This window comes from Lagopus leucura, unplaced genomic scaffold, assembly GCF_019238085.1.
Source record: "Lagopus leucura isolate 7727_CA_CO unplaced genomic scaffold, USGS_WTPT01 Super-Scaffold_100012, whole genome shotgun sequence".
In the NCBI taxonomy this organism is placed as follows: Eukaryota; Metazoa; Chordata; class Aves; order Galliformes; family Phasianidae; genus Lagopus; species Lagopus leucura.
In genome coordinates, this window is record NW_024962267.1 from 16518294 (window position 1) to 16541876 (window position 23583).

At 39.5% G+C, this 23583-nt stretch overlaps 1 protein-coding gene across 4 annotated transcripts in view; it reads left to right on the forward strand.

The window, feature by feature from the left end:
* NCKAP1 (NCK associated protein 1) overlaps positions 1–23583 on the forward strand; it is a 54334-nt gene that overhangs the window by 24958 nt on the left and 5793 nt on the right. For all 4 annotated transcript variants that reach the window (XM_042874816.1, XM_042874817.1, XM_042874818.1 and 1 more), the window contains exons 7-28: positions 272–409; positions 1065–1113; positions 1589–1745; positions 2352–2408; positions 2932–3028; positions 3223–3329; positions 4950–5082; positions 6422–6503; positions 6930–6988; positions 7760–7905; positions 9111–9243; positions 10780–10899; positions 11202–11341; positions 12180–12311; positions 12919–13137; positions 13436–13566; positions 13939–14036; positions 15631–15724; positions 16691–16773; positions 17187–17267; positions 20602–20695; positions 21899–22015. In XM_042874816.1, coding sequence (XP_042730750.1) covers positions 272–409; positions 1065–1113; positions 1589–1745; positions 2352–2408; positions 2932–3028; positions 3223–3329; positions 4950–5082; positions 6422–6503; positions 6930–6988; positions 7760–7905; positions 9111–9243; positions 10780–10899; positions 11202–11341; positions 12180–12311; positions 12919–13137; positions 13436–13566; positions 13939–14036; positions 15631–15724; positions 16691–16773; positions 17187–17267; positions 20602–20695; positions 21899–22015 — 2467 coding nt within the window. The remainder of the gene's footprint in view (positions 1–271; positions 410–1064; positions 1114–1588; positions 1746–2351; positions 2409–2931; positions 3029–3222; positions 3330–4949; positions 5083–6421; positions 6504–6929; positions 6989–7759; positions 7906–9110; positions 9244–10779; positions 10900–11201; positions 11342–12179; positions 12312–12918; positions 13138–13435; positions 13567–13938; positions 14037–15630; positions 15725–16690; positions 16774–17186; positions 17268–20601; positions 20696–21898; positions 22016–23583) is intronic.

Sequence of the window (23583 nt, forward strand, 5' to 3'; positions counted from 1 at the left end):
TGTCTGTGAAACAAATTAGGCACGGTGGCTTTAAACTCAAATTTCAGAACTGTGTCATTAAAATAAATTGGTAGTTATTGGTAATGACACTGAAAAAAAACATAAGACAATATTCAGTTTCTCTTGTGCTTGAGTTATGGAAGGTTTTGAACTTGAGATATAGAATGTAGCCGTTGGTGTAAGTTTTAATTTCTAATTGCTTTGTGAATTAAGACTCCTGTGCTAATGTGTTACCATAGCTTCTAAGCAGTTCTTTTTGTCGCTCTTTCAGTCCCTTTCGGATGCTCTCATTTCACTGCAGATGGTCTATCCTCGAAGAAATCTCTCAGCTGACCAGTGGAGAAACGCACAACTGCTGAGCCTCATCAGTGCCCCCAGTACAATGCTTAATCCTGCACAGTCTGACACAGTATGGCCTTTTCATGTGATATATAAGATGAAGTTAAGCAAGTTTATCTGTGAAATAACGTAGGGATGATTTGTTTTCTATTTGGTAACCTTTACAAGGTTTCTAATCGGGGAGATAAATAAGTTTGTTGGGCAAGTTGCATCCTTTTGTAGATAGAATGTTTCTGTTGAATTAGCCCATGCCTTCATTTCTGAAATGTGATGAGCAGAAGGTGAAGGGATGTTACTGCTACAGTGTAGAGCGAAGGAATGCTGTGAACTGTCACATGGCTTGGGGCTGACAGCCTGAAAATCAGAACTGATGCATTCTTTGAAATGTTTACCGTTTTCAATTTTTGTCTCAGTTGGGATAGGAGCAGTCATGTTTTGGGGGAGGAAAATGAAGCAGTTGTCCGATTGTGATTGGGAAACATCACAAGTCTTTTGTTCTTAAATGCAATGTCAAAATGTATATATTTTTTTCAAGGTATTTGCGAGTGTTGGAAGCACATTTAATGTTCCATCTCCTAGTTTCTGAAGCAGTGACTTGTTTAGTAATCAGAAGCGATCTTCCATGGTTCATCAGCATTTAAGACTTATCCCTTTTTCCAGAACGTACTTCTTGTGTAACATGTTGTATACAAATAGTTTGCTGCAAATGACTGTTTTTTCAACAGATGCCATGTGAATACCTCTCTCTGGATGCAATGGAAAAATGGATTATTTGTGAGTAAAATCTTCTGAAATAGCTCATGGTTGTATTAAAAAAAAAAAAAGGGAACTAACATTTAATAGGCAGTTTGTGCTTCTGTGCTGTACAAAAGATTCTAGAGAGCTTGATTTTATCTTAATTGTATAGACAATTGTATAGATCATACTCTGTATGTAGTGAAGCTAGAATTGAGCTGATGCTGGAGTGTAGATTGCCGTGAGTTCAGTCTGGATGGTGACAAAAAAATTGGGGTTTTGGTAATTCAGGTGAAAATAGTTGTAAAACTGAGCAATTTCTTACAAATGTGTGACAATTCCTCTACTGCAGTGTATAGTGGAGTATCTTCGTGTGTACGTAACTGCGTGTTTTCTGTTAAGGAGTTGATCAGTAAGCTGTTTGTCCACTTCAAGAGAATGCCTATGGTTTCACTGTTCTCTTACTGTCTCTGTGCATCTTGTTTATGGCACATGTTGACGTGAACTTCTGAAGTTGGATTTATTTTGTGCCATGGAGTCCTAAATAGTGACGCGACAGCTTTGAACCTTTGGAAGCTTGCACTTCAAAGCAGCTCTTGCTTGGCTCTGTTTAGAGATGAAGTATTTCATATTCACAAAGCTGCAGAAGACTTATTTGTAAACATACGAGGGTGAGCTTTCATTTTCCTTTTCTTCTTTCTTGTTTTGAAAGTGTACTATTTCTTTAAGAACTAGTCTGAAAGCATCAGTTCTGCTTCATTAGAGCTCCACTTACAGGTAATCCATACCAAAAACAAAGGTTCTTAGTATTGTGGCTGTTCCTTTAACGCATAACTTCCAAGAGCCTACTTCATAACTGTCATGTTTTTTGATTTTGTTTGGTTTTTGTTCTTAGTTGTGAAAATTTCTGGTGAATTGGTCTCTGAAATGGCAAGCATTTAAAATTAGTGCTCATGAATCTAGGGAAGAGAAACGATGTCATGAATGAAGAGTGTGCTTGAAAAGTTGCAAGCTTTTGTCACTATCTTTACAATACATCATGCTTAAGGGCAGAAGGGGAGTCCCCTACTGAAGAGCAGCAGGAGCACTTCAGTAGAGAGTGGTTTTTTTGTCTTGAGTATCTGGTTTAAGCATTGAGATCTGGGTGTGGGAAGAAGTCGTGCTTTGGCTTTCTGTTTGCTTTGGAATTGCAGTTCCTTGCAAGTCCCAGTTACTGCTAGATTGTGCTGCTGATTTTTGTTTTTTCTTACCATCTTTGGTTGTTCTTTTACTTACAGCTACAACAAGCGTATTAACGACATCAGAGAGTGTAAAGAAGCTGCTGTTTCACATGCGTGAGTGTCTTAAAGAGTTTTCTGGGGGATATTTGTGTTGAATTTTCTTCTCATTGCACTTATAAAGACTGTATAAACAGGTCTTGCTGAATCCCAACTTCAGTGTGGCTTTTCAAGAGAAACCATATGTTGACTTTTCTGGATTTGCTTACTAATATGCCATTATCAACTGAACTCAGTGAGTCCAACATTGTTTGTCAGATTTCCTGAGCATTTGGTTTATATATTCTCTAGTTTCTTTTTGTCTAGTTACTTAATGCAAATGCTAATGGAATAGGAATGTTTGAGTGGACTCAAATGCAAATCTCAGGCTGGAGCAGAGGACCTTGTATTTTAAATTTCACATCACTTCAGGAATATGCAGGGTGGATGATGGAGGTGCTAATTTCAAATGAATCATGTCCTTTGAAATACTGAAATTGTGAAGTTGATGTGATAAGAGGTGCGCCTGAAGTGTCTGGGATGAGTCAAGTGCCTGTGATTTGCATGTTGGATGATGTTTGGGTTTGTTCCTTTGATGCAGCGGTTCGATGCACAGAGAGAGACGCAAGTTTTTACGTTCTGCCCTCAAAGAACTGGCTACAGTGCTGTCTGATCAGCCAGGCCTGCTGGGCCCCAAGGTAATTACTGGCCTTGTTTCATCTTGCCTTGTAGTTTGTTCGTTGGTAATACTGTGTCATTTAAGGGAGGGGGAAACCTTCCGTGCTCCTAGGTAAAACCTGCTTTGGTTTTAAGATTCTTTTATTTTTGTGTCTTAGTGTGCACCAAGTGTCCTACTGTTGTACAGATCTTAAGAATAATTTTTCTTTTTCAGGCACTTTTTGTATTTATGGCATTATCCTTTGCTCGTGATGAAATTATTTGGCTTCTTCGTCACGCAGATAACATGCCAAAGAAGAGTGCAGATGATTTCATAGATAAGTATGTTAACAATTTGTGGTGTGATCGCTTTAATATTTGCAATAACTTGATGGAGGCAATATATTTGAAGGCAAGGGAATATGAGAAAATGGTAACTTGGTAGGAGAACTGGGACGATTTGGGGACAATACTAATCTGCTCATCAAAACAGAGAATCAGAGGTATTTATTGTGTTAAACTGTTGGACAAATGGTAAAAATTCATTTTCTGCTGAAGATTTATTTGTAAAGGAAAATGATTTTATGACTTAATTTAAGCTTTTTACCCTCTAAGAAAGGAGGGTACGGTCATCTTTATTGACTCTATTGAACAAATTAATGAAGGGGAAAACTAACTGTCCCAGAGATGGATCTGTAGAATGTCTCCTTTACCATAGCAGAGCTGTCATAGCAATCAGACAAGGCTTATTCATATAATATAGTACTAGTGTCATCATAAGCAGAAAGTAAAAATGAGAAATAAGATTAAGAAATCTTATGAATGTGAGTAGATAAAAGAGAGCTGGTTGTCCATGCACTGTTTTCAAGATGAGAGAGCATAGCAGTTTGATCTTGGGAATAAACTCGGAAAACACATTGGACAAGTGACAACCACAAGGGTATTTCTGTAGCTGAAATAGGAAGGTCTTAGGTGTTGTTCTCTGAGCTGTGTGGAAGGGATGCCATCACTGCAGGTAAATAAGATACCTTTGGAACGTGTTTGCAGGAATCAAAATTGGTTTACCTCTCCTGAAGAATAGTAAAGGTGACTTTTATTGTGATTTCTCAGCACTGAAGTTGGAGTAGTTAGCTGCCATTAGAGTTACTCCGTTTGATTTGTAGACATACCTCACTGTCATATCTCATTTTTGTGTCCTGTGCCGTAACCCCAGATTTGAAACTTCAGTTCTAACTCCGTGTGTTCTTGGGCTTCTCCCAGCTGAGTTCTTGGTCTTGTTTAAATAGTTAAATGTGAGCAGAGTCGGTCCATCAAAAGAAAATGCACGCTGGATAAATTTGTCAGGCCATCTAATTGTTGCTCACGTAGTATTGGGCTTAATCCAGGAAGCGATCAGTCTAATAATTGGGAGAGCATTTTAAGCTTTCAGTTTTAGCTAGGAGTGGCAGGTGTTAGAGCACTGGTGTTACTCATAGAGAATTGCTCGTGTTAACTATTTTTAGTTTATTCACGTCTATGTGTGCAGCATCACCTGTGCGAAGGAGGACATCTTAAATCTTGTAAGATAGTGGGTTTGTAGAGTGAAGATCTTCTGACTTGAGCTGAGATAAGCAATTACAGTTCTATTTTTCAGGTTTAACCACTTAAGCTTTTTCTTTTAAACTGACCATTGTGAAAGGGCTTCTTCAGAAAGAAATGGGTAGTTACAGGAACCTTTGAGGATTACTGTGAGGGGGATGCTTTTAACTTATTTCTGAGTGGATTGTATCTTACCAAGAAGGTTTCTTATGAAAATATTACATAATATGTGAGGTAATATTTTAATACTGAAGTTACCTGTAAATAACAGCTTTAAAAGCAAGGTTTAGGAGGAAATCCCCCATGGGAAGCATTGCACTGATGGAAGTCTTTAATATTTTTCATGCTCTGTGTTCGTAAGCTTTCCTTTGTCTCTTTGCACAGGCACATAGCTGAGCTGATCTTCTACATGGAGGAGCTCAGAGCACATGTGCGAAAATATGGGCCTGTGATGCAGAGATACTACGTGCAGTATCTGTCTGGCTTTGATGCGGTGGTCTTGAATGAGCTTGTTCAGGTATGGCAATGGTGTGGGTGGGTTCTGGGTTTTTTGTCCAGAATGTCTTGAAACCTGTTTTGGTTTTGTGGGTTTTGATAACCGTCGTGGAACGAGGCCGAGTATCTGAGCTTACTGCTTAATTCTGGGATTTAGACTTGTGCCTTTGCTTGCTGTATGAACACCACAGTGTTATTAAGCAGTGTTCTTTTTAGAGACCTTCCTTTCTCCTCAAGGAGCAAGCTGTAATTTATTTTAATAGCAGACTATATGGACAGGTGAGAATTTCCTGAAAGGCTTCTCCTGGGGGCCCAGGGTTTTCAGGAATTCCTCTGCTTTACTATTGAGGAAGATAGAGTTTTGCTCTGCTGCTTTTGAGAGGGGATAAAACGATTTGTGCTTGCAACAGTGTCAAGCTGATCTTGCTCCCTATGATTCTTTTATATACAATGTTTCTTCTTTGAAGTCTTGTGAGAGCAGAAGTGCTGCCTAAATAATGCTTTTAATGCTGTTTAATGCTCCTGCTTTCTGACAAAATGGAGAAAATACGGCCTGTGTCATTTAACAGATGGTGACAAGTGAAACGGACAGAAAGAAGAATCCTTGGCATCCTTTTGTAATATATTCTGTAAATAAGTGGCTTCTCTTGTTCAGCATCAGTGTATTGAAGTAGTAATTGAAGTATTTGAAGTCAATGCTGTATCATTCCAGTAAAGAGTTACCAGTCTGCATTCCTGTTTGCTCCCAGAAAAAAATGGACAAGTGAGGTAGCTTGACATGCTTAAACCTGAATATGAAGTCAAACGTTTGTAGGTGTCACCAGAGACAGTTTTAATGTGGTCTCCTTTGTTACCTTTGTCATCACTGCAAGTGAATACGCAGTGGGGAGTTTCTGAGCTGCCTAGCAGCTGATGTAGTGTCACTTAGCCCTGTGCTGTCAAAACTCTCACTCTTCTTGAGGCTGACAAATACCTGCCAGGATTTCTCAAGTGCTTTGATTAGATTTCCAAGTGACCACGAGGTGGAGCCCAAATTCAGTGAACACAGGAGCTACCCAAACTGGAGAAGCTTTTGTTGAATATTAAGCTTTTTTGTTGTTTTCAAAAGTAACTTTCATACTTGAAGTAGTGCATCGGTGACCAGAAGGTGGAACTTGTCTCCTCTGCTGTTCATTTTAACAAACTACTCAAACTATTTCTGTATCAATTTATGTTACTGTTGTTTAAATGGTTAAATGTATCTGAACCCTTGGTTTTACTTTTAATTATATGAACCTTATATTCAGAATTCAAAACTATGAATTTTTACAGTCTTTTATAAATGAGGTTTAAAATAATGGTTGTTACTATTATTATTTCAGAATCTTTCAGTGTGCCCAGAGGATGAATCAATCATCATGTCCTCGTTTGTAAACACTATGACTTCACTAAGTGTGAAGCAAGGTAAGTCTATTTCTATGACCCTGGGGGAAAATGGTAACTAATGAAATGTTCTTCTGGAAAGTTTCATGGCTTTCTGTTTGGTGCAATCAGTGGTAGGAGATAAACACCATAAACTCAACCGGTTTCCTTGTTCCTGTTCCATTATGGTATCTGCTTCTTGCTCTGTGTCCCTTTTCCTGGGCAGGTCTGTACAGATAAGGCTTCTGAAAAAACTATTTGAAGAATACCAGCTTGAATTTAGAAAGGATATTATACATGCTCTTATTTAAGTATTTCAGTTCCTTTTAGCGTGGTTGTGCTGGGTTGAAATGAGGTAAAGGAGGTTCACTGGCCACATAGCTTATTACTCATTTAGTGTTTCTGAATTGCTGTAGGTATTTCCCTTGAGTTTTTACGTTCTGTGTTTTCCCTTCATTTTTCTTTCAGTTGAAGATGGGGAGGTATTTGACTTCAGAGGAATGAGATTAGATTGGTTTAGATTGCAGGTAAGACTTTGTATGTCTGCATGACATTTAACTTGAGCACGTTTTGTTTTCGAGTTATGACTCACTGCTGCAAGTAGACGACAGGCTACATTAGGATATTCATCACAGTTTAAAATCCAACAAATACACGAGATAATTTGCTGTGTTTTGATGTAACTTAGTTTTTACCTTTCCATCGCATACTTTCTGCAAATGATTCTTTGGAGAACTTATAACAGTTTGGGAATGGAATGCGTTGAGGTTGAGTACTTTGTTGGCAGCTGTGCTCTGTGCAGAGTACGATTCAGCCTGCTCAGCTACGGGCAGGTAGAGGTGGTTCAGTGAGATCACTTCTGTGTGCTGAGGTCATGCTGTCTTGTGTCACTGTTGACGTAGTAAAAGGGGCACTACTGTTCAGACAATAAATTATTGATCTCCATTTTAGATAGGCGTCACGTTTTCATGTATTTGAAATACTTTCTTCCTCGTGTGTACCAGAACATGAATATTGAAAAGCATGGGGGCAGGTTGTGTAAACTTGATTCCGCTCGTGTGCATACGTGTTTTGTCATTGCTTTCCTGCCTCAGTTCATCTGTGCCTTGCTGTCATACTCAAGGCGTTTGGTGAGTTTGCTGAAAATACAGCAGAAGGACAAAATAGTCTTTGTAAAGTCTTTAAAAACACTTGTTCCATGCATAGCATAGTAAATGCTTACCTTCATTTTGGGCAATAGCAATGACATTTGCAGAAAAAGCAACAGTAGGTTTATTTTTTCTCTTGTTTCTGTCCAGGCCTACACCAGTGTCTCTAAAGCTTCTCTTGGGCTGGCAGACCACAGGGAACTAGGCAAAATGATGAATACAATCATTTTCCACACAAAAATGGTAGATTCTTTGGTGGAGATGTTGGTTGAAACCTCAGATCTTTCTATATTTTGGTAAGTTACAAAGCTGAGCATAGTTTTTTGATAATTGATTTGTTTTTTGCAAGTTCAAGTTTCAACTAATAAGCTTTGTAGGAGGATACTTCAGTGGGAGAATCAAATGAAATTCTGGTGAACTGTTATTTTTCTCTGAGAGGGTTGGTGTTTTAGAGTTTGGGGTTTGTAATTTGCACTTTGTTTTGTTCTATCCTTAACACGGAGTTTGTGTGCCTTTTATTTCCAAGAACAGCAGCACTCAACAGAATTGCTGATTTGTGTAGGTAGCGTGGCCTAATGGGCTTCGATAGAGGATGGTGTGCACCGATTCTCCTTTGGGCAAGAAAAAGCAGTTGATTGCTTTCTCTTAATCTTCTCCTGTTCCCAAACAGAAAGAGCCAGCCTTGCATTGCCACTTGTGTAATGGTTTTTTGTAGGTTGCTTTCAGTTTTATTTCTTCGTTTTTCTAAGTTTTCCAGTGTTACTTTGATTTGGAAAAAGTAAATGAACGATGTCTTGCTCGTGAAAAAAGCTCTGTGAGAACAGGAGCAGGAAGCAGACAGATGAGAATCTTTCTGTGACTAAGGTCAAATAAGTACGTTTGCAATATCTGCAGTAGTTGAAATAAATCATTGAAGTTCCAGTGTGAAAATACTGTCCTTTGAGAAGCTTTCTCAGTGATACTCGAGGTGGTTCTTTGTCAGTTTCAAGTGGAGGAAATACAAACTTCTAGGAGTTAGATATAACTGTGAAAGTTGTTTTCATATGGTTGTTGTTTGTGTTGAAAGGAGACTCGTGTACTTTCTTTTTTTGCATGTGTTAAGGTATTTTTTTTCTGAAGCTGGCTTAAAAAGAAGCGGCTATGTCACTACGTGTCGTCTTAGTGTTCACCAGAATTAATTTGATGAAGGTATTTGTGAAGATGTGTCAGATGCTTCAAACAGCCACATAACTGATCTGGGGTCACTTGTGAATTCTTCCGTAACAAATTGTAGCAAAAGCTCCAAATTCTTGCAGCGCCTGCATGTCAAACATCAGAATAAAAATAGTAGCATAATAAGAGATGTAAACAAGATGCGTCTTTGAAAGCATTATGAACTTTTTGATATCACATTTGTTGTAATGATGTACCTGGCATTAGCAGCAGATGCAGTTTGTGTAAGGAGACTTGCTTTGCAAGAGACTTATGCGTGTGTTCCATTAAATTGTCTATTTCTGGTCAGTTTTTATAGCCGTGCTTTTGAGAAGATGTTTCAGCAGTGTTTGGAGCTTCCCTCTCAATCAAGATACTCAATTGCATTCCCGCTACTTTGTACTCATTTTATGAGCTGCACCCACGAACTGTGCCCAGAAGAGGTAATTTCTCAATACTTTGTCTTGGATGTTGACAGCTCAGGCTTAAAGTGGGAAGAACTGGTGCTCAGGACTGCAAGGTATTTGTTGTGGCAGTGTGGGATTAGAGGAAGGAAAGCGGTAAAACAGGGAAGTTCAAGTAAGGGAAGTTCAGCACTTGACTGAGCTCAGAATGGTTTTCTGGAGTATGATTATCTTTGCTTTAAAGAGAGGTTGAGTTAAGGTACGAAGGTGAAATGACTTTTTTGAGTCATTCAGGCTTGGGTGCTGATACGTGCTGTATGCCTGTTAAACTTGTAAGCAGCAGTTTTTCCTTCATTGTTTATAAACTTGATGTTCTGAAAGTGAAATGGCAAGTTGGGAATTCCTAATGGTTTTGTTGTACTGTTCTCCTTAGATGGTCTTTAAAAACGTAATCCCAAGTGATACACGGTATACTGTGAGCATTTGTATTGCTGTATTTTCTTTTCTGGTTAGTAACAGAAATGCAAGATGTGGAGCTGCTTCCAAAACATTGATTCTTTGTTAAAGCAAGTTTCATTCTGAGGAAATTTTTTGTAATTTTATGTAATGAAATAGGTCCTTCAGTACCTTGCCTGTATGCGTAGACTTTGGAATTACCCCAGGGTTAGCACGGGCAGTGTGGTGTAGTGCTTGTCAAAGTGGCTTTTCATTCTTAAGTGTTAATATGGAGTTGTTAGGTCTGTTAGACTATACACAGTATGAGGTCTTCCTTATTTATGTTTGGCAACTATGACAAAGCTTTCAGGAAAGCTTCTCTTCAGGACAGGAAAAGTCTTTCAGAACCATTCTAATACCATTTAAGAGTCGGTGGCTGAAGTTCGCTAGGTGCTTGTTGCTGTGAATTCAGCTGGAGCAAGCATGTACTGCCACAGCCAACAGAAGTGTTATTTCAGCATGTGAGTTGCATCACTTAGTAGCTATTATAGTTCTGGAGAAATAATCCTCAGTGTGTGCTGTACCATGTGTGGTAGTGTGGCTGTTACAGAGTAAGCATTAGTGGTAAAAGAAGCATTTTGTGAAGACAGAAGGCTGTACTTGTGTGGATCCTGTACAAAGAAACCAAGTCCAGGAATGTATGCAGCAGGGCTTTGTAATTTGACTTCTTTGAGGGTATGAATGACGCTGTGTGCTTCTGCTGTAGCTTAAGTTACGTATTCTTTTTTTTCTTCATTCATTTGTACCAATACTAAAATCTGAGATTTGCAGAAACCCAGAGTATTGGATGCTTCAGATACAGTTCAGAATTGATGATGAAAATCTGTTTAGAAAAACTTGTCTTCTTTTACAGAAATTTTTGCTTTTTTAATTTATAACGGTGATAATTTCACAGTTCAGGATGTCTGAGTAAAAAAAATATCATGGAGGATGAAAGGAGCTGAGGTTATTAAGGACTTATTAGTGTGTTATTTGTCACTTCAGTTCTGAGTGTGATTGAGCTGCAGAACCATGTGTGCATTTTTTGATGAGTGTGGAACTAAGAGGAAAGCGATGACCAACTGTATGCTTTTTTAACAGCGGCATCACATTGGAGATCGCAGCCTTTCCTTATGTAACATGTTTCTGGATGAAATGGCTAAGCAAGCTCGCAATCTTATCACAGATATTTGCACAGAACAGTGTACATTGAGTGATCAGGTGAGTGTTTTTTTGTCTCCTTTAATTCCCTTTGGAGGCTTTCTAGTTACTTTGACTTAGTGAACTGCTGCAGCTCTGTTTCCTTTTCACCTCTTTTCCTCCGACCTGAGGAATTGCTCTGTTTATGAAGTGGTAAGTGGTTTGAAGAAGACATTTGATATCAAATTGTTTAGTTAGTAATCAAAGGAGATGCCCTTTGTGTTGTGTAGTCTCCACCTACACGTGAGCTTATTTTTTTTTATCTCATTGCTGCTGTGAAGTTGGATTTTAACTGTGGGGGGTGATTTCTTTCTCTCTACTAGTTGCTGCCAAAGCATTGTGCCAAAACCATCAGTCAAGCAGTGAACAAAAAATCGAAAAAACAGACGGGAAAGAAAGGAGAACCTGAAAGGGAGAAACCAGGAGTAGAAAGCATGAGAAAAAACAGATTGGTTGTGACAAAGTAAGCTGCCTCTCCTGTTCCTTTCCCCATGATTCCCCAGTCAAAACTTGTGATTTTTACTTGCTGCTTACATTCTTTCAGGAAAACTGACCGTAAATACCATAACTTCCTAGTTTGTGAACATAAAATACTCCTACCTTGTATGGACACTGAAATTTCTTACTTTAAGTGGTGGGAGTGTGTAATTCTTACTAATCACTGTGGCTGTTTTCTTTCTTGAGCAGAAAGGGTCTGTTCCCATGCTGTAGGTAGGTTTCCTGTAGTCCTATCAACCGAGCAAGTGGGAGTCCTGAGGCGCAGATGGCATTTTTTGGTTCTGCCTTGCTTAACGCTGTTAGCTGGATAATGTACAGATTGGGCTGAAAGTCAGCTTGCCGCCTCTATCTGCGGAGGTGGGGAGGCTTTCTTATTAGTAGCCATAAGAAAACTGAAAACCCTAGCTAACTAGAAAAAACTTAAGGCCCGTTGGAAAGAGAGGGAGAGATGAATAAATCCAGCTTGGGGTGTAAGAGGTGACAGAGGACGAAAAGCAGCAAGGTAGGAAATAATTGCTAGGAAAAGATCACAGGGCAAGATTGTAGAGGTTGAAGTAAAAGGAGGAAGAGAGCTGTGGGAGAGGACAAGAGATGTTCAGTGTTGTCTCTGGAAATGGCTAAACGCACACATGCTGCTGAGACAGAATTACAGTTGCAACAACCACGCGTCAGAGCTCAACTTGTGTAGACAAGTTGAAAGAGTAGAGCTGTAGGTGACCTTGAGGCATCTTCCATCTGTACATGCTTCCTATGATAATATGTTACATTAAATATGTTTTTAATTTCTTATTGACTTCTTAAAGCCTGGACAAACTGCACACTGCACTTTCTGAGCTCTGCTTCTCAATCAATTACGTTCCAAACATGGTGGTTTGGGAGCACACGTTTACCCCAAGAGAATATTTAACGTCTCACCTGGAAATCCGCTTTACCAAGTAAGAAATAATGTTAAGATAAATGTATTCATAAAACAAGGTAAGTTGGTCTTGGTTTGATATTAGATGTATTGGATGCTTGCTACTTAAGATTAGTTTTAAAGGTAGGTTGCAAAGCTGTGAAGTCATATTCTTACTAAGATTCACTTAACTTTGTGGAGACTTCCGTATATTGAAACGAATATCATCTACTGAATAGCCTGATCCTGCATTCCTAGTCCTGTCTCTTTTGGTAGAAGTTGGTGATACCTATTAGGCATTTATAGTGTTGCTACATTTTTTTTTTTACTTTTATTTTTGCACAGTATGGGGCATTGTTTCAAGTATTTGGGTTAACTGGTCTGCTGGAAGGGAAATCTAAATATCGGAACTCGGTAGCAGACAAAGATAACAGAAAATTTTATTACTGTGATTCTTGAAGTTAAAGAAAACAAAAAAACAAACCTTGTCACTTGCTACACTCATCTGTTCTTACCTTTATCTTCACATCATTATTTCCAGAGCTGCTAGTTGTAAATATTAAAGTGATTCGTGATGAACAGTTTTTTATCTGCATCTTCGCTTAACCCTTCTAAGAAAGGCATGTAATTCCTTTTGTTTCTAAAAGGTCAATCGTTGGAATGACTATGTATAATCAAGCAACGCAGGAGATTGCAAAGCCTTCAGAGCTGTTGACCAGTGTCAGAGCCTATATGACGGTCCTGCAGTCAATAGAAAACTATGTACAGATTGACATTACGCGAGTATTTAACAATGTTCTGCTTCAGCAGACCCAGCATTTAGATAGCCATGGTGAGCCAACCATTACCAGTCTGTACACAAATTGGTGAGTAACTGGACAAACGCTTTTTATGAGCTTTGGTTATTACTCCTATTTAATTAAAAAAACAAGCATTAGTGAACCAGCTTTTGAAATTTTTAAATTCCAGATTCCTTAGCTTTACTGTTCTTGATCCTGTTAAGAACACTCAAAAATGTAGAATAAAATGTACTTATCAGCTCAACTGTGCAAGTAAAAAGCCTACAGGTTTTGCTGTTCCTTTATCACACAAGTGTACTGCATCTTTGTAGAGGTATCTACGAATGTATGTCTTCATCTTAAAACTTTTTCCCTTTCTGATAAGGTATTTGGAAACATTGCTAAGGCAAGTCAGCAATGGTCACATAGCCTATTTTCCAGCTATGAAGGCATTTGTGAATTTGCCAACCGAAAATGAATTAACATTTAATGCTGAGGAATACTCTGACATATCAGGTAAACTTTGCTCGATGTTCCTATTGAACATTTGTGAGGGATAAGTGTAGCTTCAGTGATTGGAACTACAGTAGCTCCTGAAGCGTTTTCTGAGACTGCCCTTGTTAACTTTCAGAGTATTTTCATTTAATTTTATTTCTGCTGTCTCTGTGCCTTGAAGTAGCTCATTTTGTTAAAAAAAAATAAAAAACAGAAATAGGAGTATGGTGTGTCAGTGACTGCTGCTTCAGTTCTGTTAGAGTGCAAGTTCTCAAATCTGAAATGCAGTTTTGACATAAGAGCTTCGTAATTAAAACACTAATTGTTCATATGTTATGAGCATCAAATAACTGAGGAAGGAATGTTTGAAAAACAGTTTGTTTTATTTCTCAGAAATGAGAGCCCTGTCTGAACTCCTGGGACCGTATGGCATGAAGTTCCTCAGTGAAAGTCTGATGTGGCACATTTCTTCGCAGGTTGCTGAGCTTAAGGTAATCCTGGGCAACTCATGGGTGAAAAGAAGGGTGGGTTTGTGTTTCAGCTTCCTGTCGGGTGTTTAATAGCTGTTTGTGTGCTATCCTTCTGAAGTGACTGCATGACATGAATGGTAAAGCTGTGCATTTGTACTTCTTTGTGTATTGCACTTGCACGTGTGGTACATCTGTATACCACACTCCTCAGCAGCTGAGTGGGCAGGCTCTATTCATTTACTGTAATGAGTTCTCTGTAGCTATTTGTGTGCTGCTTTATTAAAAATGCAGTCAGCAGTTAGAAGAGACTTTCCCTTTATCTGCATCAGCCAGTATGAGCATACCGAGCCTTTAGAAGCATAGTTTTCTGCTATGTCTCTGGTTACATCTTCAAGCATCTTGTTTTATCTGTCAGCACTGTGAGTTTTAGTGTTGCTGAGTTGCTTAGAACATATGAAGCCCAAAAAGATGTGAAGCTTTCCATTGATTGAGAGGGGATGCTCATGTTTGCCCAGATGCCACGAGAGCGATGCAGGTGATGGATATGAAGCTGGGTGGGCTTGTTGATTCTTTGTGCGCATTCCAGCTGTTGAGTTTTAGAATGAGATTTGCCAGGTGAGAAGGCTGTGAATTGAGGGTTAAATTTTGTCACTCCTGGCAATGCACAGTGACATCTGTCACGTTTCAAGTAAAACCGAAGGTCACTGGAGAGACGTTTTTTGGTTGCTTCTGTCTTTGCCCGTTTCTCATTGTCCTGCTTTCTTAAAATCAGCTTGTTATTGTAGCTCTGTGGTTTTTTTTAGAAAAACAACTTTAAATTGTTTCTGAGATTGTTTTCTGATACTGGTAAGGATAAGCAAAACATAAGGTGGATCCACGTGCACATGAGCACATATTTGGAGGAAAAAAGTAATAAAATGTTCATCTGCTTGGCTCAGATATGGTTGGCCTTGCAGAGAGCACTGAGAAACATCTGTGTTTGGGGATAAGAAGCACCAAGAGAATAGGAATGGGGAACTTACTAAGAGTAGGATTCATTGTGCTTGCTTTTGCTTCCTGGACCAGGTGTTGGTTTTCTATCCAGAGTTCAAGCGAGAGGGGGTAGGAAGTTGGCTTCAGTTAACTGTTTGAACTGTTTTCCTGCCTGTCCCTTTTAAATCTTAAGCCAATATGCTGGTTATTTTTGTGAAGCTGAGAGCTTGACTCAGTAGTGGCATGTGGGCTATTGCCTTCAGTCTTGTATTCTGTAGAGCTTTGAGGAGTTGAAATTCAAATGTCGTGTATCGGCCAGATTCCAGTACATCAATTGATTTAAAATTGCCCGGCTTGATTTCAGTGTAAACTGGTGATCTGTTTTGCTTTCTGGCTTTCAGCATAGAAATTTGTTTTTTGGCTTTGTGCATACACTCTTGCAATTTCCTGGAAGCGGTTAGTTTGCATCTTCTATAGCTTATTTCATAGGATTATGGAGTTGCTGTTCTTTCCTTGCTTCTCAGTGGAAATAAGGAAGCGTGAAGAAATACCCCGAGTAAAGCATTTATGTTATTAACCTATCAGAATAGGTTATATAGCTGTATAGGTAATACAGCTGACCTGAGTCTTTGCTTCTCTTTAGAAACTTGTGGTGGAGAACGTTGAAGTTCTGACACAAATGAGGACCAGCTTTGACAAGCCAGACCAGATGGCAGCACTCTTCAAAAGATTATCATGTGGGTAACTAGTAGGGTCCTTACTAAAGATGTAGCATGGTTTCTATCCTTATCTTTTGTAAACACCTTCAAAATGAATATCTCTGTATGAAGTTGACAGAAGCACAGAATCATAGCATGGTTTGGGTTGGAAGGGACCTTTAATATCCTCTAGTTCCAACCCCCTGCTGTAGGCAGGGACACTTCCCACTAGACCAGGTTGCTCACAGCCCCATCCAGCCTGGCCTCCAATGCTTCCAGAGAGGGGGCATTCACAGCCTCACTGGGCAACCTGCTCCAGAATCTCACCACCCTCACAGTAAAGAGAGTGGCGAGATGTATGCTACTTTTTCTGGATGTGAAATGATTGCTCCTTTTTCCATGTGTGAACTCATAAGCTGATGGACCTTTTCAAAGTACTCTGGTCCCTCTCTGCCACAGACAAAATGGGATCTCAGCATAGGTGCTATGTGATGAGCTTGTAGCAATGTTTTTTCATCAGGGCTGATAACGTCCATCTGTGACAAAAATACTCGGAGTGAACGTACAGATGTAAATAGGAAGCACTATTTTCTTGATAGGTATCTTTCTGATGCCTTAGCGTTGTTATGTTATTTGAAAGGATTTCTACAATGTAATTAGCAGTTATTTTTTACAGTTAATTGTTACAGTGATATGTTTTGGCCTCAAGAAAACACAGCTCCAGTGTTAGCATTGAATACCACTATCTGTGTGTAACAGACTTCATTTGTGGAATGGCTTACAGGGGATGTCTTCAGGAAATCTCATCATCAAATCAGATAAAAAAACCTGCTTAAGCTCTTGTTTATTTTGGCTCTGAAATGCCGATGTTTCAATATCGTGCTACTTGCAGCATTTTGATTTTTCTTTCTTGTTCGTTTTATTTTTTTATTTCATATTTCTTATTGAATTGAGCTTGTAAACTTGAGTAGGTTTTTGTTTACTGTTGTTCTCGTTCCTCTTCAGCTGTTGACAGTGTTTTGAAGAGAATGACAATTATCGGCGTCATCTTGTCTTTCCGGTCTCTGGCACAGGAGGCACTTAGAGATGTAAGAAATAACTGAATGTTTTCTCAATAGCCTTTATTAAATTGAATAGAATAAGAAGGAATTCAGACAGAGTTTTGAAAAGGTTTACATGTGGTGAAAATAATTATAACTGAACCTTGAATTGCAGGTTCTAGGGAAGAAGTACTTGAGTGCTGCTTAGAGAAATATTGCACTAAAGCCATCCGTTTGTAGTTGCATGTTTCCTGGTGCTCTTAGCATGTTTTCAAGCCTGCTTTCAGTTTCTTAACTGACAGCTCGATTTTATTGGGCTTTAGTTCTGAAGTCCATAAAGTAATTAATATACGTAAAATGAGTCATTCAAGAAAAATTAAATGCAGTAAAATAATGGTGTTGTCTAACTGACGGTGAGCTTCAGGAGTGTTTTGTCCTCATTTTGTGTTTGTGTCTCTTAGGTCTTATCCTACCACATTCCTTTCCTTGTAAGTTCCATTGAGGACTTCAAAGATCACATTCCAAGAGAGACTGACATGAAGGTAATGTGAGGCCTGAAGGGTAATAGAGTCATTTTTGGAGCTTACTGAAAATATGCAAGGGGCAAGACTTTCATTCTTATGAAAAATGTTGAAACCCAAGAGCAGTGTTTTTTTCCAAAGAGCTGAGTAATTACCCTTCTGCAGCCTTGTTATGCTCTGGGGGAAAAGAGACTGATGGAAGTGCACGAGTCTCTTCCTACCTGTTTTTACATCTGAGAACTTTCATGGCGAGAAATAAAGAAAGAGGTTCATCAAGTGCTAAAATATGACTAAGCAGTAAAGGGAAGAGTGCTGCTTTGCTTCATAGTATGTGCAGTTGCAACTTGTGTAACTGAGTGTTTAAAAGATCGTGTGCTTGTGATGTCTACAAGCCTGATTTTTGTCCTGAGTAGAAGGTTCTTCCACACCTCATTTTAGACGTGTCTGAGAATTGGTGCCATGAGTTAGAAGCCTCACTTCTGGATGGTAGTGTATTTTCATTCGGAACCCCTTGTCAGTGCATCACATGGCTTCTGGCCCCAGATGCACAGTAGCTGCTACCTGAATGTTTATTTTTTTTTTAATCATTTGTTCTAGCTTGGAGCCTCTGAAGGCTTGCAGGTTCCTTAATAGTACTGTGCTGGTACAGAAAATGTATGGTGCCTGTATGTTGCACAGCTCTTCATTCACACATGTGGAAATAACTTTTTGAAAGCTGCTCTTGTGCTGCTTGGGTTTTGGAGGGCTGCAATATGTTGTTGTTCCTGAACTTAAAGGCTGTATTTTGCCGTTGATTCTTGCTGCAAAAAAGCTTACATGTTTGATGGAAAAATAATTTAAAAAATCCTTCTCCTTTTTAAGAAGTATATTACAGAACAGTCAGAAGTTTGCCTCTAAGGCAAACATCACCAGTTCAGAAAACACAGTTTAGCAGTCTGTCTGAAACTGAGGTTGTGTGACAAATGCACATACTGAAATCGCACGTGCCTTCTGAAACTTCTGATGCTGATAAACTGTCTGTAAGTGTTTGAGGTCCAGGAAACTCTGAAATTTGTTCCACCACAGAAATCCTGTGGAAAATAGATTTCGAGGATGTTGGCTTACAATTATTATGTTAAAATGATGCGAGTTGCCTTAGCTCTTAGCAAGAAAAGCCTTTTACCTTTCTAGAGAGAAATTCTCACCTGTGGGTGCAAGGAAAATGGTTGATCACCGAGTCATGTTCCATTATTGAGTTTGAAGAATCAGCTTGTGGAAAAGATGAGGAGTCAGCCCTGCTGGCTTGTGCCTGATCTTTTCAGTTAGGCAGCTTATGACCTCTGCTGTCAAAGCACTGCTGAGAAATTGGATGGAATAAAGGCTGCAACAGTAACAAATCCTTGAGGACAGTCTTTTACCATTGGCTTTTTAAAGCTGATTATTTTAGATCATCTTGAACATCTAAATGGATCCATAGGGATATCACTAACCCATTTGTGTCAGTAGACATGACAAAGCACAGTGTTTGCTGCTTCTGTTTTTAAAGTCCCTGCAGTAATTTGCAGTCACTGGAATAATAGAGTGGCAGAAGAGCTGTCTTCTACTAAATGAAACCATACTGAGGACCGTTTGCCAGGTCGTACACCACATAGCACCAGCTTGTTGCCCCTGCTTTATGTACTGTTTGGCTGCTGGCCTTTTCCGGTGCCCTCTATACTTCCCTCGTGGTTCTCATGAGGTACCTATTTTGTGTACCTTTCTTCTAGCTCCAAGCGTGTGAAATAACACAAGGGCTGTGGTGCAGTCTGTGCTGCTGTTTGCTCGGTGTCAAGCTGAGATGTTGCGTCTTGGTGGTGTGGGCTGCTGATGTCTAGTCTTGTTTAAGAAGTCAGCACGAGTTTGCGAGGGTGATGTTGGAGGACTGCGAGTGCAGAAGGAGCCAAACCTGTGTAGTCCTTGCTGTAGTGCCTTCTGGGAATACTGGGAACTCTGGCACGTACTACCCCAGAACTTTGCCAGAGCTTTGTCTTGAAAACAGCTTGTTGATGTGGCCAGAGCTAGGAGCCTGCTAACAATTAAGCCCTGTAGACAGTCAGCAGTTCCTTGCTTGAACTTTCTCCCCAGTCTTGTCGTGTACCGAATTTCCGAGTCTCTGTACAATAGGTGAGAAAATTGCATATTCTAAGATACAGTAACATTCTGTATATTGAATTTGCTGTAGGAAAGAGCTTTAATTTGTTAATAAAACGTATACTTGATGTGAAATATGATTTAAAACTTAAAATTTGGGAAGAGTGATAGAATGAAGAGAATGATTATTTGTTTTGCCTTTATTTTTAGTGTCAAGGTATTGCAGTATCTGCTATTAGAGTCAGGCTTACACTTGATCCTGTGTTAATAGCAGGCTGTTTTGTTGTGAACCAGCTCCCATCTCTGTAATTCCCTGAATGCAGCTCTGTACTCAAGCTGTCGTGCGTCTGCTGAGAGCAAAGCACCGTGCAGACCAAGTCGTGTCCTTCCTGTATCGGGGTTTGCCTTCAGGGAGCTGAGCTGGACCCCCTAAGTAAGGTGGTAAGCACAGTACCACCTTCTGCAGCCGGCCAACTCGGTTGGAGTTTGAGAGAGCAGTTGTTGTGTACAAGGCACATCAGCAGCATTTCCACAGGCTCCTTTGGGACAAGCCTCCCTTTGGAGAGATTCATTTGAATTACACCTTCAAGTGTTTAATTCCACGTGTGAATTAGGGGAAGAGAGGAATACAGGATTACATAGGCAACAGTATGAAATGTAGCCTGAGCCAGGCTTGAAAATGGACTAGATTGAAAGGCATTCTTAGCTCCTCCTAGCGTTGGGATCACTTACAGTGTAGTTCTTGGCATCTGAAATCACTGGACACTGGTTCTGTATCAAACTTGTATGTTGGAAGATGCTTGCCTTTCTCTGCTACTTCGTTAGCTTGTGACTGGTGGCTTTTGTCTAGAAGTGCAGTATCTGTGGATGCTGGTTGTCTCTGTTGGAGACCGTGTGTTAGGTTTTTCTTTTTGAACAGAATGAAGAAGCAGAAATGGCAAATTGGAAGTCAGGATGTTTGCTTTGGAGGTCACCTAGAAAATTATACAAGCTTTGTTTGGCTTGAGAGAAAGAAACGATAACTGAGCGCGCGAAGTACTGACCGCTCTGCTCAGAGCAAGTCAGAGGTGGAGAAAAAAAGAGTAAAATCTAGACGTTCTTTATCTAGTTTCAGCCAAATCTCCAAAGTCTCCCTTAATGACTCAAACTAATATAAACATTTTAAACTTGTCAGCATAACTGTGCTTCATCAAGTTTACACAAAAGCATTCAGTTCCCTTGTAATTGCCTTTCTTCTGATCCTCAGGTGGCAATGAATGTATATGAACTGTCGTCAGCTGCTGGATTGCCTTGTGAGATTGATCCTGCCCTGGTTGTAGCACTGTCCTCCCAAAAATCAGGCAAGAATTTACTATTTTAAAAATGTAATGGAAAAGAATGGTTTGCAAATAACTAAGTCCCCCCAAGGCATGGGAACATTTTAAGTGCTGGTGGAAGGCTTACATATCTTGGATCCTTTGTATTTCTTTGAACTTCATAAATTGCCTGAAGAATGCAAATGCTTTGTGCAGACTGCCCAGAATACACTGATGAGCATCTTGAGAATCTTTTCAAGTGCGTAAAAATTGTTCTCTTGACTTGGGAAAGAATAATGGGTAGATGCTGAGGCAGTCTAATGGCTGATGGTTAAAAACTGCTGTACTTTAAGGACATTGGAAATAGTTGTGAACAGCTGTAGATGGGATCAGTTCTGTTGCACAGATCTGTAACAAATCTGTGTAATCAATTCAGACAGTAGAAGCTGAAATGCCAGCTGAACGCATTTGATGAATTTCACAGCGCTGTTACTGATTTGTAGTACAGATGCTAACATGCCCTTTACAAGGGGAAACATAGAGACCAAACATAGTGAAGCCCTCACGTGTGTAGCACTTCGTGGCACTTTAATGCACCACTGCTGAAGCTTTTCAGTTTTGTTTACCCTGGCAGTTGGGAAGGTATGAATTAAGTTTCTTAAGGGCTTTCTGACAATCTTAAGTCTTCCTGTCCCTGGAAGTGTTCAAGACCAGGTTGGATGGGGGCCTGGCAACCTAATGTAGTACAGGATCTAGTGGTTGGCAGCCTTGCCTGGGGTGGGGGGTTGGAACTTGATGATCCTTGAGGTCCCTTCAAACCTAAGCTGTTCTGTGATTCCTTACTGAGCATTTTATGCCTTTTTTTACCCGTGTGTAACAGATAGTTGAAGTTATTATCAGACTGTAACTGTTGTAGATGTTAACCTGTTCCTTTTTTCTTGCTTTAATACTAGCTATTTGGCAGGAGAAAATATAGTTTCAAGAGGCAGTTCAGTATTAAAGCTTAGATGCATCAAGTACAATATATTTGTATTCATAAAATACAAATGTGGATTTGTTTATACGTACTTGTGTTGATACACATAGTTGTTGATTAGAAAGACAGCCAGTATCTGTGATGGCATTTTCAATAGTTCCTGTTGAGGTGCAGCTATGAAGTGTTGAAGCTTTGTGAACAGGGCGGGGAATTTCTGCATGTTTTCATGATTGGCTGTGATCTGTTACTAAAAGGCTTATTTTTGTTTTCAGAAAACATTAGTCCGGAAGAAGAATACAAAATTGCTTGCCTTCTCATGGTCTTCGTGGCAGTCTCCTTGCCGACTTTGGCTAGTAATGTGATGTCTCAGTATAGCCCTGCCATTGAAGGTAAACGTCAGCAAAACGTTTGTCCTGAATGCTTACTTTGTAACAGCCCTGGGAGTGTTTTTAATAGTTCTGCTGTGAATAAGAAACTGCTGTTTCTTAGTGAACAAAAGTTGGAAATCCAGTAAAGATCAAGAAAAGGTTTTCTGAGAATTACTTTGTAAAGCGTTTACTTAACTCCCCTGACATTCCTCCAATGGAGGAATCTTTTGCTTGAGACTTGGAGAGCAGTTCATTTGCTGGAGGGGGCAGTCTCGTACTAGTGTGTGAAATTGGTGGAGAGCATATTCTGTGTTAATTAGGGCACAGTGTATAGATGTTTTAGTAATGACTTTATTGGCCTTTGTGCTGCTCATACATAGTAGCTTTTCTGTTCTTAACGTGCTATTCATCTTACCGTAAACTTTTGAAGATGGAATCCGGAAGGTATGAGCTGTGAACAGAACTGTAACCTACAGAATAGCTCAGCTTAGAGAGAGTACTTTGCCTCAAGGAAATTCTTTGCTTGTAATCCGCCAAAAAAAAAAAGGTTCTTTCAGACAAAATGAAGTTGAAAAAGAATGACTGAGAAAACTGTTCCAATACACACAAGAGTCACCTTTCAGCTGTTCAAGCTATTTCCATTATGTTGTATAGCTTGCATAAAGGACTGTTTATTCTGCATGCATTTACCAGCTACAGAGAGAGATTATTTTTCTATTTTCTAAGTTGCTTTGTTTTTAATCAGGTCAGATGTAACTTGCATGATGTAACAGTGTCTAACGTGACTTTTGAACCTTTACAGTACCAAGAAAAGACCAAAAATTCTGATAGTCTGTGTCACTTAGTGAGTGTGTGGTATGCAAATCCCTTTTTCTTTTTCCAAAGATCTTCCCTTTCCAAGATTGCTGTTTTAAATGAGGTTAATAATTTTGTACTTACCTGTTTCCCTATCAAGAAGGATAACTCAAACATGTTCAATTTTAGAAGATGGGGGTTTGTTAACTGTAGTTTTAAACAGATTGTGTAGCTCTTTGCCTGTTGTGAAAACGTTGGGTAAATCTCTGATGTAATGAGTAGAACTTGAACACTGATTTGAAAGGTCAAGTATTTGAGGCTAACAGCTTGTTCTGATGAACAGTGAGAACAGTTTGTATCCCACAGGGTTGTTCTGTGTTATCTGCGCTCTGTTTCTACCGCTCTGTTTTTTCAGCCATGATGGCTGAATGAGAAACTCAGAATATGTTGAAGAGTATGAAGGACTATGAAATGATTGGTGGGGGCAGGCAGAGGCACTTGTTTGTGGGAGGGCAGTTAGGCTGGGTCTCTGATGTCATCCAAGTGAACTTGCTTGTATGTGTTCAAGGCCACTTCTCTTAAGTATTTATTTTTGTAGTTTCATAAGAAGAGATAAACTGGAAGCACTTTCTGACAGCATTTTTGTCCTTCAGTAGCCTCCTACCTGCTGCAATCTCAAAATGTACACTACTTGCCACAGGGACTGTAGCACAGGTTTTCAATGGTGACTATATTAATTAATAAGGCATGTCTATGAGATGCACCTACCCTTCTGGAAACTTCTTCCTATGAGC